Raw genomic sequence first — 14,462 nt, 5'->3', positions numbered from 1 at the left:
CTTCAAGAAAGAATGACAAACCATTCATTACTTCCTCAAAGGAAACAGAGCATCTAAGAGGGTATATGTGGGCAATAGGTGATAAATTACATTAAAGGGAAATATTAACTTTTATTTGAAGAAAAGAAAGCTTCCAATGCCATGTATCATGGGCATAAGTGAGGAAGATTGACTTGGAAATGGTTGCTACTTTATTATTTTCAATAAGACAAAGCCTTATTCCATTGTAAGATTATCTTACATACATTAAATACACATATATCAAATATAAGATACAGCTAAAATGTTTTAAAATTATTTATTTATTTATTTACTTGAGATTGACAGAGAGGAAGAGAAGGGAGAGAGTGAGAAAGAGACAGAATGGGCACGCCAGGGCTTCCAGCCACTGCAAATGAACTACAGACGTGTGCGCCCCCTTGTGCATCTGGCTAACATGGGTCCTGGGGAATCGAGCCTCGAACTGGGGTCCTTAGGCTTTACAGGCAAGTGCTTAACCGCTAAGCCATCTATCCAGCCTGCCATAACTATTTCTTAAGCAATGTGTATACAGAACACTGAAGGAGGACTGGAGAAATGGCTTAGCGGTTAAGGCGCTTGCCTGCAAAGCCAAAGGACCCAGTTTTGATTCCCCAGGACCCACGTAAGCAAGATGTATGAGGTGGTGCATGCACCTGGAGTTCATTTGCAGTGGCTAGAGGGCCTGCTGTGTCCATTCTCTCTTGCCCCCCCACCTTCTCTTTCTCCCTCAAATAAATATCTATTTTTTTAAAAGAGCACTGAAGGAGAAAAAGTCCAAGTGGAAATAGGAGGCATATATGTATATAAAAGAATATATAGAGAGAATACATGGGGAAGCCCTCTACTTTGTAAGTTAAAACTACTGCCAGGCATCCAAGGACTTGTTGAAACCATTAAAAACCATCCCACAAAGCAATAATGACTATTTCTGTCAAAAATAACAATTCAATAGTGAAAAAATAATCCTACAGCCTGGAAGGTATTCCCTATCAATATACTGAAAATTTTATCTAAAGTAAAGTTGCATATAGGGACATGTATATATGTATGCAGATTATATCTAGAGGGGTACTACCTTATGGGGAAAAATTTAAAAAGTAACTTTCTCAATAGGAACAAAATGGAAGTAAATAGGATGTAGACAGCACTGTGCATATTTTGATACCACTTGAATTTCTGACACACAGGTGAATTAATCTATTTCAAAAAAACAAGTTTTAGGCTGCAGTGATGGCTTAGCAATTAAGACACTGGCCTGCAATGCGTAACGACCCAGGTTCAATTCCCCAGTACCTACATAAAGCCAGATGCTCAGTGGCACATGCATCTGGAGGCCCTGGTGTACTCATTCTATCTCTCTGTCTATCTTCTATCTCTCCGCTTGCAAATAAATAAATAAAAACTTAAAAAAAAACTTTTAACAAATAAGTTGAATATTTCCCAACATACTTTTAAAAGGAAAGGCCTTAGGGTGTAATCCCTGCTCTTGTCTGGCTAAATGCATATATTATGCTCGCCAAACTGCCTTACAAGCGCTTTACTTAATGTTCATACCCATATATTAATGCTACTTTCACTTTTGGATACAGAAGCTTATCTTTTCAGATGGAGATGACTATTGGGATGACCAATGGACACCACAGTGCTATAAAGAAGTGACAGAGAAGCGTTCAGCACTGAGACATCTCTATTATACCTTCCAAGGCTCAGGGTCCCTTGCAGAAGAGGTGGGGGAAAGAATGTAAGAGCCAAAGGAAGGGTAGGAACAATGCAATCATCCAGCAATTGGCTCTCATATCTACAACCTCACAGTGCTTGCCACTACCTTCACAAGACCCTCATAATAGGAGGAAAAGATGATGAAATCAAAACGAAAGAGAGACTAATGGAGGGGAAGGTATATGATGGAGAATAGATTCATAAAGGGGAAAGTTGGGGGGAGTTATCATGGTTTATTGTCTGTAAGTATAGAAGTTGCCAAACAAACAAACAAACAAAAGAAACAACTAAAAAGAAAAGTAAAAGCTACCAGGCTGGGAAGATGGCTCAGCAGTTGCAAAGCCTGTGGGGAGTGGTTCAATATCTCTCTCTCTCTGTGTATGTGTGTGGGTGTGGCCAAAGGACTACCTCATGTGTCCTTGCTCAAGCATGACATTCAGACACATTCTGGAGCTTGCAAAGCAGGCTAGACTGGCTGGCCAGCCACCCCCATCTGTCTCCTCAGTGCTATGGTTACAAGTACATGCCTGGCTTTCTTTTACCGTTCAAATGTACGTTCTTGAAATTAAACTCAGGTCCTCAAGATACACAAAAAGCACTTTGCCAATTGAGCTATCCCTTAGCCCTATGTATACAATGTATACTCCTAAAGTGTTGGAAACATTCATGCTCAGTGGGAATTCTGAATTCAGTCACCTTGTAATAGACTACATGGTAAACTTTATGACCCATAAGGATATTTTCCTTCAAATATATTTTAAAGTACAAGAATCCAAATATTGGGGGCTATAGAGATGGCTTAGTGGTTAAGCGCTTGCCTGTGAAGCCTAAGGACCCCGGTTCGAGGCTCAATTCCCCAGGACCCACGTTAGCCAAATGCACAAGGGGGCGCACACGTCTGGAGTTCGTTTGGAGTGGCTGGAGGCTCTGGTGTGCCCATTTTCTCTGTCACTCTCAAATAAGTAAATAAATAAAAATAAACAAAATTTTTAAAAAAAAGGAATCCAAATATTTTCTACCACCTTTCTGCTTTTAAAGTTTTCTGCATTTATTGTACACAGGGTATGAGGACTCATGTCTGTGTCTATGCATGTTCAGGTAAATGTGGATGCATGTATGTTGGTGGGTGTGCATGCACGTGTAGGCAGTATCTTCCTCAATCACTCTATAACTTACTTATTAAGACAGAGTACTTCACTGAACTTAGAGCTCATGAATTCAGCTAGTCTAGGTAGCCAGCTTGGCCTAGGGAACCCAGTGTCCCAACCATAAGATTATAGGTGCACACTGCCATGCTCAGCATTTACATGAGTGCTGGGGATCTGAATAAAAGGTTCTCACAAAAGAGCTAAGGCACAGCAAGCCCTTTGTCTGTCATAGCCCAGGGTAGACAGAAATTTGCTGTGCAGCTGACTTGATCCTCCTGCTTCTGCTTCCCCAGCAATGAGATGACAGGCCTGTGCCACATGCCCAGCTTCCAGATTAAAATACAGAAGGGAAAAAAAAATCATTACATGAATAAACTCAAGGAGAAATTATATCATACCTCAAACTCGGAAATTTCAGGCAAATTATTTTCATCTGACTTTTCTAGTTTTTCAGCAGCCCATTTGCTTGCAGCCTCACTAAGTTCCTTCTCAGTTAGCCTGCTTGATTTATCTAACACCTATAAAAAAAAAAAAAAAAAAAATCAAAGAACATTTCAGTTACCATTCTCTAAAGCCTTTAAACTTCAAATACATCAAGAAGCATACTCCACTCACACTTAAAATTATACAAACCGGGCTGGAGAGATGACATAATGGTTAAGGCACTTTCCTACAAATCCGAAGGACCCACATTCGACGCCTAAGATCCCAGGTATGCGAGATGCACAAGGTGAGGCATGTGTCTGAAGTTCCATTACAGTGGCTGGAAGCCCTGGCAGACCAATTCTCTCTCTCTCTCTCTCTCATAAAAAGAAAAGGCCAGTCTGTTGGGCTTGCCTCAAAAAATATTTATACAAACATTAAAGTTTATATGGTGAATAAACATATATCTGTATATCTATATATAGATATAGATATTTTGGTTTATCAAGGTAGGATCTCACTCTAGCCCAGGCTGACCTGGAATTCACTGTGTTGTCTCGGGATGGCCTCAAACTCACGGTGATCCTCCTACCTATGCCTCCTGAGTGCTGGGATTAAAGGCATGTGCCACCACACCCTGCCAGATATATTTTTTAATGTTCCTTCAAAACAACACAGGCTGAGGAGATGGGTCAGTAGATGAAGACTTACCACACAAACATAAAGGTCTGAGTTCAGTCAGCTCCCAACTACAGGCCAGGTGTGTTAAAGTGTACTTGCAATACCAGCACTGGGGAGGTGGAAACAGGAGGATGTCTAGTGCATGGTAGCTAGCTAAGTCAGTGAGCTCCTAGTTGATAAGAGGCCTGTCTAAAAAAAATTACACAGTAGCTGGGTGTGATGGTGCACACTTTTAATCCCAGCACTTGGGAGGCTAAGGTAGGAAAATCGTCATGGATTCAAGGCCAGCCTTGAGCTACAAAGTGAGTTCCAGGTTAGTCTGGGCCACAATGAGATCCTGACTCAAAAAGGAAAAAGAGGGCTGGAGGGACGCAGCACTCTGCAAAGCTAAAGAACCCAGGTTCAATTCCCCAGGACCCACGTAAGCCAGATACATAAGGTGGCTCACACTTCTGGAATTCGTCCCTGGTGTTCCCATTCTCTATCTGCCTCTTCTCTCTCTCTCAAATAAAAATAAAAATAAAATATAAAAACAATTTTTAAAAAACACTTTAAAAAAAGGTGGAGAGGAACTGAGGAAGACACCAGACATTAGCTTCTAGCCTACACATGTATGTACATGAACACACACATATACACACATACTCCACATACATACACAAAACTAAAATAAAAAATACTCAATAGATGGATGAAAATAGATTCTCTCTCTCCATGCACAATAATTAAGTCCAAATGGATTAAAGACCTTAACATCAGACCTGAAACTCTGAAACTACTAGAGGAAAAAGTAGGGGAAACCCTTCAACATATTGGTCTTGGCAAAGACTTTCTGAATACAACCCCAATTGCTCAGGCAATTAAACCACAGATTAATCACTGGGACCTCATGAAATTACAAAGATTTTGTACTGCAAATGACACAGTGAATAAAGCAAAGAGGCAACCTACAAAATGGGAAAAAATATTTGCCATCTATATATCTGATAGAGGATTAATATCTAGGATATACAAAAAAACTCAAAAAGTTAAATAATAAGGAACCAAACAAGCCAATCAAAAAATGGACTATGGAGCTAAATAGAGCATTCTCAAAGGAAGAAATACGAATGGCATATAAGCATCTAAAAAAAGTTCTATGTCACTAGTCATCAGGGAAATGCAGATTAAAACTACATTGAGATTCCATCTCACTCCTGTCAGATTGGCCACCATCATGAAAACAAATGATCATAAATGTGGGTGGGGATGTGAAAAAAGAGGAGCCCTTCTACACTGCTGGAAGGAAAGCACTTTGGTCCAGCCTTTGTGGAAATCAGTGTGGAGGTTCCTAAAACAGCTAGAGATTGATCTACCATATGACCCAGCTATAGCACTCCTAGGCACATATCCTAAGGACTCATCTCATTTCCTTAGAAGTACGTGCTCAATCATGTTTATTGCAGCTCAATTTATAATAGCTGGGAAACGGAACCAGCCTAGATGTCCCTCAACTGATGAGTGGATAACGAAGATGTGGCACATTTATACAATGGAGTTCTACTCAGCGGTAAAGTAAAATGAAGTTATGAAATTTGCAGAAAAATGGATGGATCTGGAAAGGATTATACTAAGTGAAGTAACCCAGGCCCAGAAAGCCAAGCGCCACATGTTCTCCCTCATATGTGGATCCTAGCTTCTGATGATTGGGCTTCTGCATGAAAAGGAAAATACTTAGTAGCAGGGGCCAGTAAGTTAAAAAGGAGATAAAGGGAAGAGAAAGGAAGGGAGGTGGGTACTTAATAGGTCGGTACTGTATATATGTAAGTAGAATGATTGAGATGTGGAGGTAATGTGATGGAGAATGGAATTTCAAAGGGGAAAGTGCAGGGTAAGCGCGCAGTGGGGGAGGGAGGGTATTAACATGGGATATTTTTTATAATCATGGAAAATGTTAATATAAATTGTGAAAAGATAAAAATAAATAAGTAAATAAATTTTTTAAAATACTCAATAGAGTCAGGAATGAAGGAAATTGCTTGTAATGTCAGCATTTGGAAAGCTGAAGCAGGAATAGCTCAAGCTCAAGGCCAGCCTAGGCTACACAGTGAGACCCCATTTTATTTCAACATGAACATACATGGCTCAACACACAATTCCTGGATTCCTTTAAGTAAAAATTTTAGGACATGCATCTATCTTACTCATAATATCATTTACAGAAAACTTCAAGGGCTTAGGAGATGGCTTAGTGGTGTTTACGTGCAAGAACTGATGGCCTACGTTCAATTTCCACTACCGACATAGAGCCAAATGCACAAAATGGTATGTGCCTCTGGAGTACATAGTGAAGAGGCCCTGGGCTCCAATACTCACTCTCTTTCTATCTGCCCTTCTCCATGTCTCTTTCTCACTCAAATAAATACATAGGAATTAAAAAAAAAAAAAACAAAACTTCAAGAACCCATCTAAGGGATAAATTAAAAGACACTGACAACTTACAAGCTAATTGCATATGGACTGTAAGTGACATCAAGCTTATTTCAACTTTTAAATTTTTCTCTTTCACTTTCAGCTATTATTTATTTCACACAGGTGAGTACACATGTTGGGGGGACAGAGAGCAACATGGGACATCTTCCTTTATTGCATTTTCATCTCACGTTTTAGGGTCTATCACTGGAATTTGTCAATTCAGCTAGACAAGCTAGCCAGTAGCCCCAGGGGCCCGCCTGTCTCTGTCTCAATAGCACAGAGATTTCAGGCATGTGCCACCAATCCCAGTATTTTATCAGGGCACTGAGAATCCAAATGTAGGTCTTCATATTTGTGTGAAAAGTACCTTAAACACACAGCCATGTACCCAGACCCATATATTTATTTTATAAAAAATGATATTTTATAAACAATGTTATTAAGTTAATCTTTAATTCAAACAAGAGAAAAGTCCAGATATGCTTTTATAGTTTGTAAAAACTTATAAGTTCTACTCACTCCTTGCACAACAGTTTTAAAATGTAAAAGTAAAGTGTTTCAGCCTGCTACTTACTTTCTCTAACCACATACAATATAAACAAAGTATGCAGGTTGGATCTGAGTTGGAAATGTTGCTTAATCCCTTGTCATCCACCTATATATCTACAAAGAGAGAGGGAGAGAGACTTCATAACAAGAAAGAGCTTAATAATACTCCCTTTACAAAGCAGTTTGCATATTAAAAAGTAATGGACATCCAGGTGTGTTGGTATACACCTTCAATCCCAGCACTCAGGAGGCAAAAATTAGAGGATTGCTGTAAATCTGAGGCCAGCCTGAGACTACAAAGTGAGTTCCAGGTCAGCATAGGCTAGAGTGAGACCCTACCTCAAAAAAAAAAAAAAAAAAGGTAATGGACCTAAAAATATCATGATAATCTCCAGATACATGTGCCACCATGTGCACCTGGCTTACATGGGACCTGGAGAATTGAACCTGGGTCCTGAGGCTTCTCAGTGAGGGCAAACACCTTAACCACTAAACCATCTCTCCAGCCCTAGAACAGTATTTTCAAAAGACCAGTAACCTCATGAAAGAAAATAAAATGTCCTTCTCAATCATTTCTAATTCCCATAATATCATTTAAGGCCTCTGCTATAAATTATGATGCAAAGTAGGCAAGCACCCATTAGAAAGCATCCCTTAGAGCTTCCATGGTCATTTGCTGATTCCATTCTATTTCTATATAATAATATTCACCAACTTTATCTGTCACTCCAAATTTTGCCTCTATCTCTAAAGGTACACCACTGATTACAAATGTATGTCTCCCCTGAATGACAGTCTGTGTGAATCTTCACTGTTAACTTGAAAGAACCTGGAATCAACTATAGACATGCCTATGGGCCAGTCTGTCAGGGCGTTTCCAAAAAAGACTAACCAAGGGGGAAGACCGACCCCACAGAGAAAGTAGCCTTCCAAGAGGCAGCTGGCTCAGATGTAAAGAGGTCCAGAGATAAAGCAACATTAACTGCCTGCCTGCTTCCAATCTTGATTGTGGGTATATCTGTTGCTGCCCACAGGAGTCACTGCTGATGCTACTGTGGCCATTCTCCACTGGCATCAGACTTGGCAGCTTCAACCTCCTAATATGAACTTAAGAGCAGTGACTGTCCAGGAATCCTCCAGGTCTCAGCACCATGAGACCTGCTGAATCACCAGCTTCATGGTGAGCAGTACCACTTTCTCAGTCTCTCCAGCGTGCTGATGGACACTGGTGGACTACCCAGCCCCTAACTTGTGAGACAAACTAGTGTGTTCCCTTTTATACATTGTCTGTCTGTTCTGTCCCTCTAAAGAACCCTGTCTGTCTAATATACAGCTACAGTTAAAACACACACACACACACACACACACACACACACACACACACACAAAACCTCAGTGGCAATGATGCATTGGTTAATAAAGGGTTTCTGCATACAAACCTTAGAAATCCATGAAGGTGACTAAGGCAGGCCTTATTATCTTAATTTAGATAACAAGATACTAAGTAATAGTAACTTGTAGTAACTTACTAATATATACTAACAGAAAAAAACATGTCTCCTTCATTCCCACCTAATCAAATTCACCAGCTACTAATATATACAATGATAACTGTATACAGAGTTAAGAGTGAAATATCTGAACCCAAATGTAATTTGACTCTTGATTGTTCAGAAAAACTGCAGGCCCCTGTGGACACAGCTCCAGAAAGATGTCTTTTTACAAGAAATCTATATAAGCAAAGCAAGCAAAAGGTGTAAATGGAAGCTTGCCCATAGATATCTTACCTCTCTAGGAAAGACTTTTCACAGGAAGAGACTAGGAAGTCTGACACCTGGCCCAGAGAGAGATTACCACAGGTGGTCTTCAGAAGGTCACTCTCGAGAAGACTTTGTCTGATTAAGACAGCTTTTGACTCCACAGCTCCTCTCCTGAACCTCACCAACACTTGTTCTACAACAAACCCTTTCCCTCCCACCCTGGAAGCTAACCCAAGCTGCTCTGCTTTACTGTATAAATTCCACCTAACCCCTGGGACTTGGGCTTTGTGTGTGGCTTCCATGTCATGCATGTAAGAATCTTACTTGGTTTATCTTCGGTAAATCTCTCTAGTGTCAGCTCAATGCATAGACTAAAATTTATCAAGCCTCCAAAAGATAAAATTTGAAACTTACCTCCAGTGTATTCCATAGCCACTCAGGATGCCTAAATACCTAACCTCCAATGTTCTGCCTATCAGAAGAGTTTTGTTTCCCTTAGATTTTTTGTTGTTTGTTTGTTTGGTTGATTGGTTTTCAAGGTAGGGTCTCACTCTGGTACAGGCTGACCTGTAATTAACTATGTAGTCTCAGGGTGGCCTTGAACTCACAGTGATCCTCCTACCTCTGCCTCCCAAGTGCTGAAATTAAATGCGTGTACCACCACGCCCAGCTTTTCCCTAAAATTTTTGAGATGGGGTCTCACTTTGCAGCCAAGGCTAGCCTCAAACTTGTAGTGATCCTCCAGCTTTAGCCTCCACGTGTTGGCATTATAGGCATGAGCCACTTAACCCAGCTTAGATGGTTAAAATGGTATCATGAAATATTTATTTATTATTAAGAATATAGGGTTTTTTTTTTTCCTTTTCTTTTTCTTTTTCTTTATTTCTTTATTTTTTTATTTTTTTGAGGTAGGTCTCTGTCTACACCAGGCTGACCTGGAACTCACTATGTAATCTCAGGCTGGCCTCAAACTCAAAATGATCCTCCTACCTCAGCCTCTCCAGTGGTGGGATTAAAGGCGTAAGTCAAAATAACTGGTCTTGTTTTTGTTTTGTTTAGTTTTATTTACTTGACAGAGAGCAAGAGAATGAGAATGGGCATGCCAGGGTTTCCAGCCACTGCAAACGAACTCATGAGAACTCCAGATGCATGTGCCACTTTGTGTATCTGGCTTTACATGGGTACTAGTGAATCAAACCTGGTTCTTTAGGCTTTGCAAGCAAGTGCCTTAACCACTGAGGCATGTCTCTAGACCCAAGAAACATAAAAAAGCAGAGAGAGAAAGAAGCAGACAGAGAGAGCTAGAGAGAGAATGGGCACGCCAGGGCCTTTCAGCCACTGTGAACAAAGTCCACAGCCATGCCCCCCCCCCCACCGTACATATATGCAATACTGCACTCTGGTGTCAATGTGCATCTGGCTATGTGGGACCTGAAGATTCAAACACATGTTCTTGGGCTGTGCAGGCAAGTATCTTAACTGCTAAGCCATCTCTCCAGCCCTGAATACTCAATTTTTTTAAATTAATTAATTTATTTATTTGAGAGCGACAGACACAGAGAGAAAGACAGATAGAGGGAGAGAGAGAGAATGGACGCGCCAGGGCTTCCAGCCTCTGCAAACGAACTCCAGACGCGTACGCCCCCTTGTGCATCTGGCTAACGTGGGTCCTGGGGAACCGAGCCTCGAACCGGGGTCCTTAGGCTTCACAGGCAAGCGCTTAACCGCTAAGCCATCTCTCCAGCCCAGAATACTCAATTTTTCAGAGGGGTTTAGCTCTTCAAGAGGGATTACAGAGAAAAACTAAAAACAATTTATAAAAATTATTTTAAAATATGAACAATTCTACAACTTTTCTACTTATTCATCTGTGATTGAATGTGTACATATGCAAATGAGGCATGCTAAAATAATTGCCGATAGTTGAAAATAAATTTTAATAATAATAATAAAACCCTGTCCAAAGCCAAAATGTTTATAAGAAAAAATCCTCAGTCAGACATGGTAGTACAAGTCTATAATGACAGAACTTGGGAAGCTAAGGCAGGAGTTCAAAGCTATCCTGGGCTACAGCAAGACTCCACCTCAATAAAGAAAATTACTTATTTTTCTTAAAGCATACTTTCTAGGGGGTAAGGACATAGTTCCGTAGTTCAACTATGCCAAACATGCAAGAGCAAGGACTTTACTTCCACCCAGTGCCACAGAGTAAAACCTGGCATTCCAAGCCCTGAGACTTCTGAGAAAGTTCCAATAATACTAAATGATGCCAAGAAAAGTTCTTTTCCTCAGAGGCAGAGAAGCTGCTGCCCCTTGAATACCAACAACATATTGCCAGGGGACATCTACTATTACAGAGAGGTGAAAAAATATCAGAAGAGAATAAAAGTGAAGAAGAGACATAGTAACAACAGTATGGGTGAGAGGAATGTTGTGAGAGCTGCAAAAACAACACCTACATGAAGAAAACAAATGGAACAACAGTTACTCACATTGTAAATTTAGGGGTTAAAAACATGGGGTTTACCTTTCCAACTTGGTTTTGAGAGTTGGGGAAGCTGGGAATAAAAAGAATGTGACATTGAGGAACAGCTATCTCTCTGAGGAAATGAATCTCTGAGCCTTCACTCTACTAGAAAATGGGCATTTATATCTACCTATAGAACTTCTATGAGAGGTGATAAAAGAAAAACATACTGAGTGTCTACAGTTGAGGCAGCTTAGTCCCATAGGCATAGCAATGAATGATAAGAAAGTTTGTGCTGGGCAATCCATCTTATTTGACTATGATTCTACTTTAAGCTTATTTTAGACAAGTAACAAACCTTTGATGAAGAAACTGCTGAAGAACTTGAGGGTGAAGTATCTCTTGATGTTTTCAAAGACTGGATGGGTCTCTCCTTACCTATACAATACAAAAAATATGTTAAGGAAATAATACAGGAAAAAAAATAATTGAAGAAAATATAAGACAGAATTTCCTAGCTCATGTGTTTCCAACTAAGGGATTTTGTAGCTGTATTAATGAGGAAGGTTATATTGTACTTTAGTAGTAAAATTTCATATTACATTATAATTAATATCTAAAACTATCATATTTACATCATTAAAAACTTAAAATAACACAAAACCAAATAATAGCATATATGACAAGGAGGCCACAGCAATGCCAGCTGATTAATTCAGAGCACATTTTTGTCATGATACTTCCTTCTCCTTCTTCCTATAGTTAGTATGTAGATGTCAGCAGAACTCTCAATTAAGGGCTACTCAAGGAGTGCTATGGACAGGAAATTTAGTAGATACTCCCAAAATGCTTATACCATTTAAAAAATAAAACTAGAGGGGCTGGAGAAACGGCTTAGTGGTTAAGGCACTTGCCTATGAAGCCTAAGGACCCAGGTTGAACTCTCCAAACCCCACATAAGCCAGACACGACACACAAAGGTAAGGCAAGCGCAAGGTTGCACATGTTCACTAGGTGGTGCAAGTTTCTGGAGTATGATTTCAGTGGCTGAGGCCCTGGCACACTTTCTCTCGCCCTGTTTCTTTCTCTTGCTCTCCCTAAAATTAATTAAAAAAAAAAAAAAAACCTAGAATACTATTAAATCAGAGCACTGAGTCAGTGTCTGGAATGAGTGATAGTTAACAAGTATTTTTTTGGTTAGATTGCTTAAAATAAATCTCTAGGAAATATAGGCACTAGTTATTTATTATTAGTTATTCCACACACTCACATAATGCTACACATATACCATTTTTGACAGAAACTTAAACCAGAAAATACATAAATAATATTACTTTACCAGGTTCAACAACCACTACTGACATATATATGTGTGTGTGTATTTATACACACATACAAGTATGTTTAAATTGAATCTTTTAAAAAAGAACTAGTAAAAGAAAGCTGTTACTGATTCATTTCACTAATGTTTACATAACCATGCCTTTCTTTAAAAACAATTTTTGCCACATATGTGGTATTACTGCATGTGTTTGTGTGGCAGAGGTCAACATGGTGTCTTTCTTGATAGGTCTCCACCTTTTTTTTTTTGAGACAAGGTCTCTCACTTATTTGGCTATAGTAGCTAGCCAGCCAAGTCCAAGAGATCCTCCTGTCTCCAACTCCCCAGTGCTGGAATTACAGACATGTGATGTGACATAACACTAAGCTTTCATGTGGGTGCTGAAGACCAAACTCATGTCTTCGTGCTTGTGCAACAAGCCCTTTACCCACTGAGCAATCTCTCCAGCCCTCCTCTACTCTAAACTGCTGGAAAACTAAAACTATGAGTTACATGGAGAAATCTTAGAAAGTGGCCACACAGAAGCTGCTGAAGCCCAGACAGTGAGTGGAGGCAGAGGAGGTGCACAAGCAAAAGCAGACAGCCAACTAGCTGGAGCCAATGAGGCCCCTCAGTCTATCAAACTACCTGGAGCCAGTAGTGGGGCCCCTTCACGCTGTCAAACTCTTCCTTGCCACAGCCATGACAGCTAAGCAAGGGTCTGGACATTCAAGGCTTCCTAACACCTTGGGCAATGGTGAATAGGACCTCCCCCCAAGGTTCTAAAAGCCTTCTCTAAACCAGTGGACCCCATGAGAAACAGTAATGTTCTTCCCATCCCAACAATGGCCAATATAGGCAGATACTTTTGATTGTTACCTGTGGAAGGGTACCACTGGCATTCAAAGACAGGACAGGAATAGTGATAAGTATCTTGCTATGGGGAACAGTACCCCATAGCAAAGAATCATCCAGCCTCTATCTCAATATTGCTGATGGTGAGGGAGACACTTCATGCTAGAATGAAAATTTCAATTTTGAAATTTCAACAGTGTTTAAAAAAACAAAACACATGGGATTTCTTATGGTACCATAGGAAGCTTTTATATTAAGCCAGTTTAAAAGTTCCTATAGACCTTAAAGATCAAAATAAACTGACATAAACTACCACTACATTTTAAAATGGCCAAGAACACAATTTAGTCATTTCTTATTGCATTTCCATTGTACATGGCAAATTCTAATGTACTGTTATAGTGCCATTCTTTCCCACCATAAAAAGACCCCAAAGGAATAAGTACCATAGTTTATTTTAATAACCATGCACAGCCTACTTTACTTGAGGCCTTAAAGAGATAGCAGGCAGTCAAAACCAGGTAGAAAAGTAAATTGTATCCTTCCACACTTAGCTTGTGTTCTATTCAGTTAAGTCTCCCACTGAAAGATGAAGTGCAGCCCCATCAACACAGCAGACCTCAATTAAAGGCATAATTATGCTAGGAGCTATTTAAACATTAGTAATCTTTTAAGATCACTGGGATGGGCTCCTACCTCAAAACCTGTAGTTTATAAAACCAGAAACTAAAATTTTAGGCCTATGATACTTGATCAAAAGAATGGGAATCAAAATTTCATCTCTGGCTCCAGATGGAGACATGGCATCCTAAACTGCTAAGGTCATACATTAAGATTACCATATAGTGACGCTTTCTAGTAAAGAACAAAGGCATACCATGGCACCCAACCTTAAGAGTTAATCCACATGGGCAGGCAGGAAGGTATCTGCTCTAAAAACCTTAGAAACAGTAAGAAGCCTGTTTAAATAAATATTGGGCAGTGATCCCTTTGCCCATTGTCTAAGCTTGGTCCTTGAAAGTTCCTTCTACAGTAAATTGTCTCAGTCTGAATTCATTCATAAG

The 14,462-nt window shown here is 39.9% G+C and overlaps 1 protein-coding gene across 8 annotated transcripts in view; it reads right to left on the bottom strand.

The window, feature by feature from the left end:
• Window positions 1–14,462, bottom strand: part of Pphln1 (periphilin 1) — a 171,779-nt gene that overhangs the window by 59,915 nt on the left and 97,402 nt on the right. For all 8 annotated transcript variants that reach the window (XM_045152685.1, XM_045152686.1, XM_045152688.1 and 5 more), the window contains 2 exons: window positions 11,581–11,660; window positions 3,287–3,406 (listed from right to left, as the gene is read on the bottom strand). In XM_045152685.1, coding sequence (XP_045008620.1) covers window positions 3,287–3,406; window positions 11,581–11,660 — 200 coding nt within the window. The remainder of the gene's footprint in view (window positions 1–3,286; window positions 3,407–11,580; window positions 11,661–14,462) is intronic.

The sequence above is a fragment of the Jaculus jaculus genome, chromosome 6 (genome assembly GCF_020740685.1).
Source record: "Jaculus jaculus isolate mJacJac1 chromosome 6, mJacJac1.mat.Y.cur, whole genome shotgun sequence".
NCBI lineage: Eukaryota > Metazoa > Chordata > Mammalia > Rodentia > Dipodidae > Jaculus > Jaculus jaculus.
The sequence above is the reverse complement of the archived record's forward strand: the minus strand, read 5'-3'. Positions and strand labels throughout refer to the sequence as shown.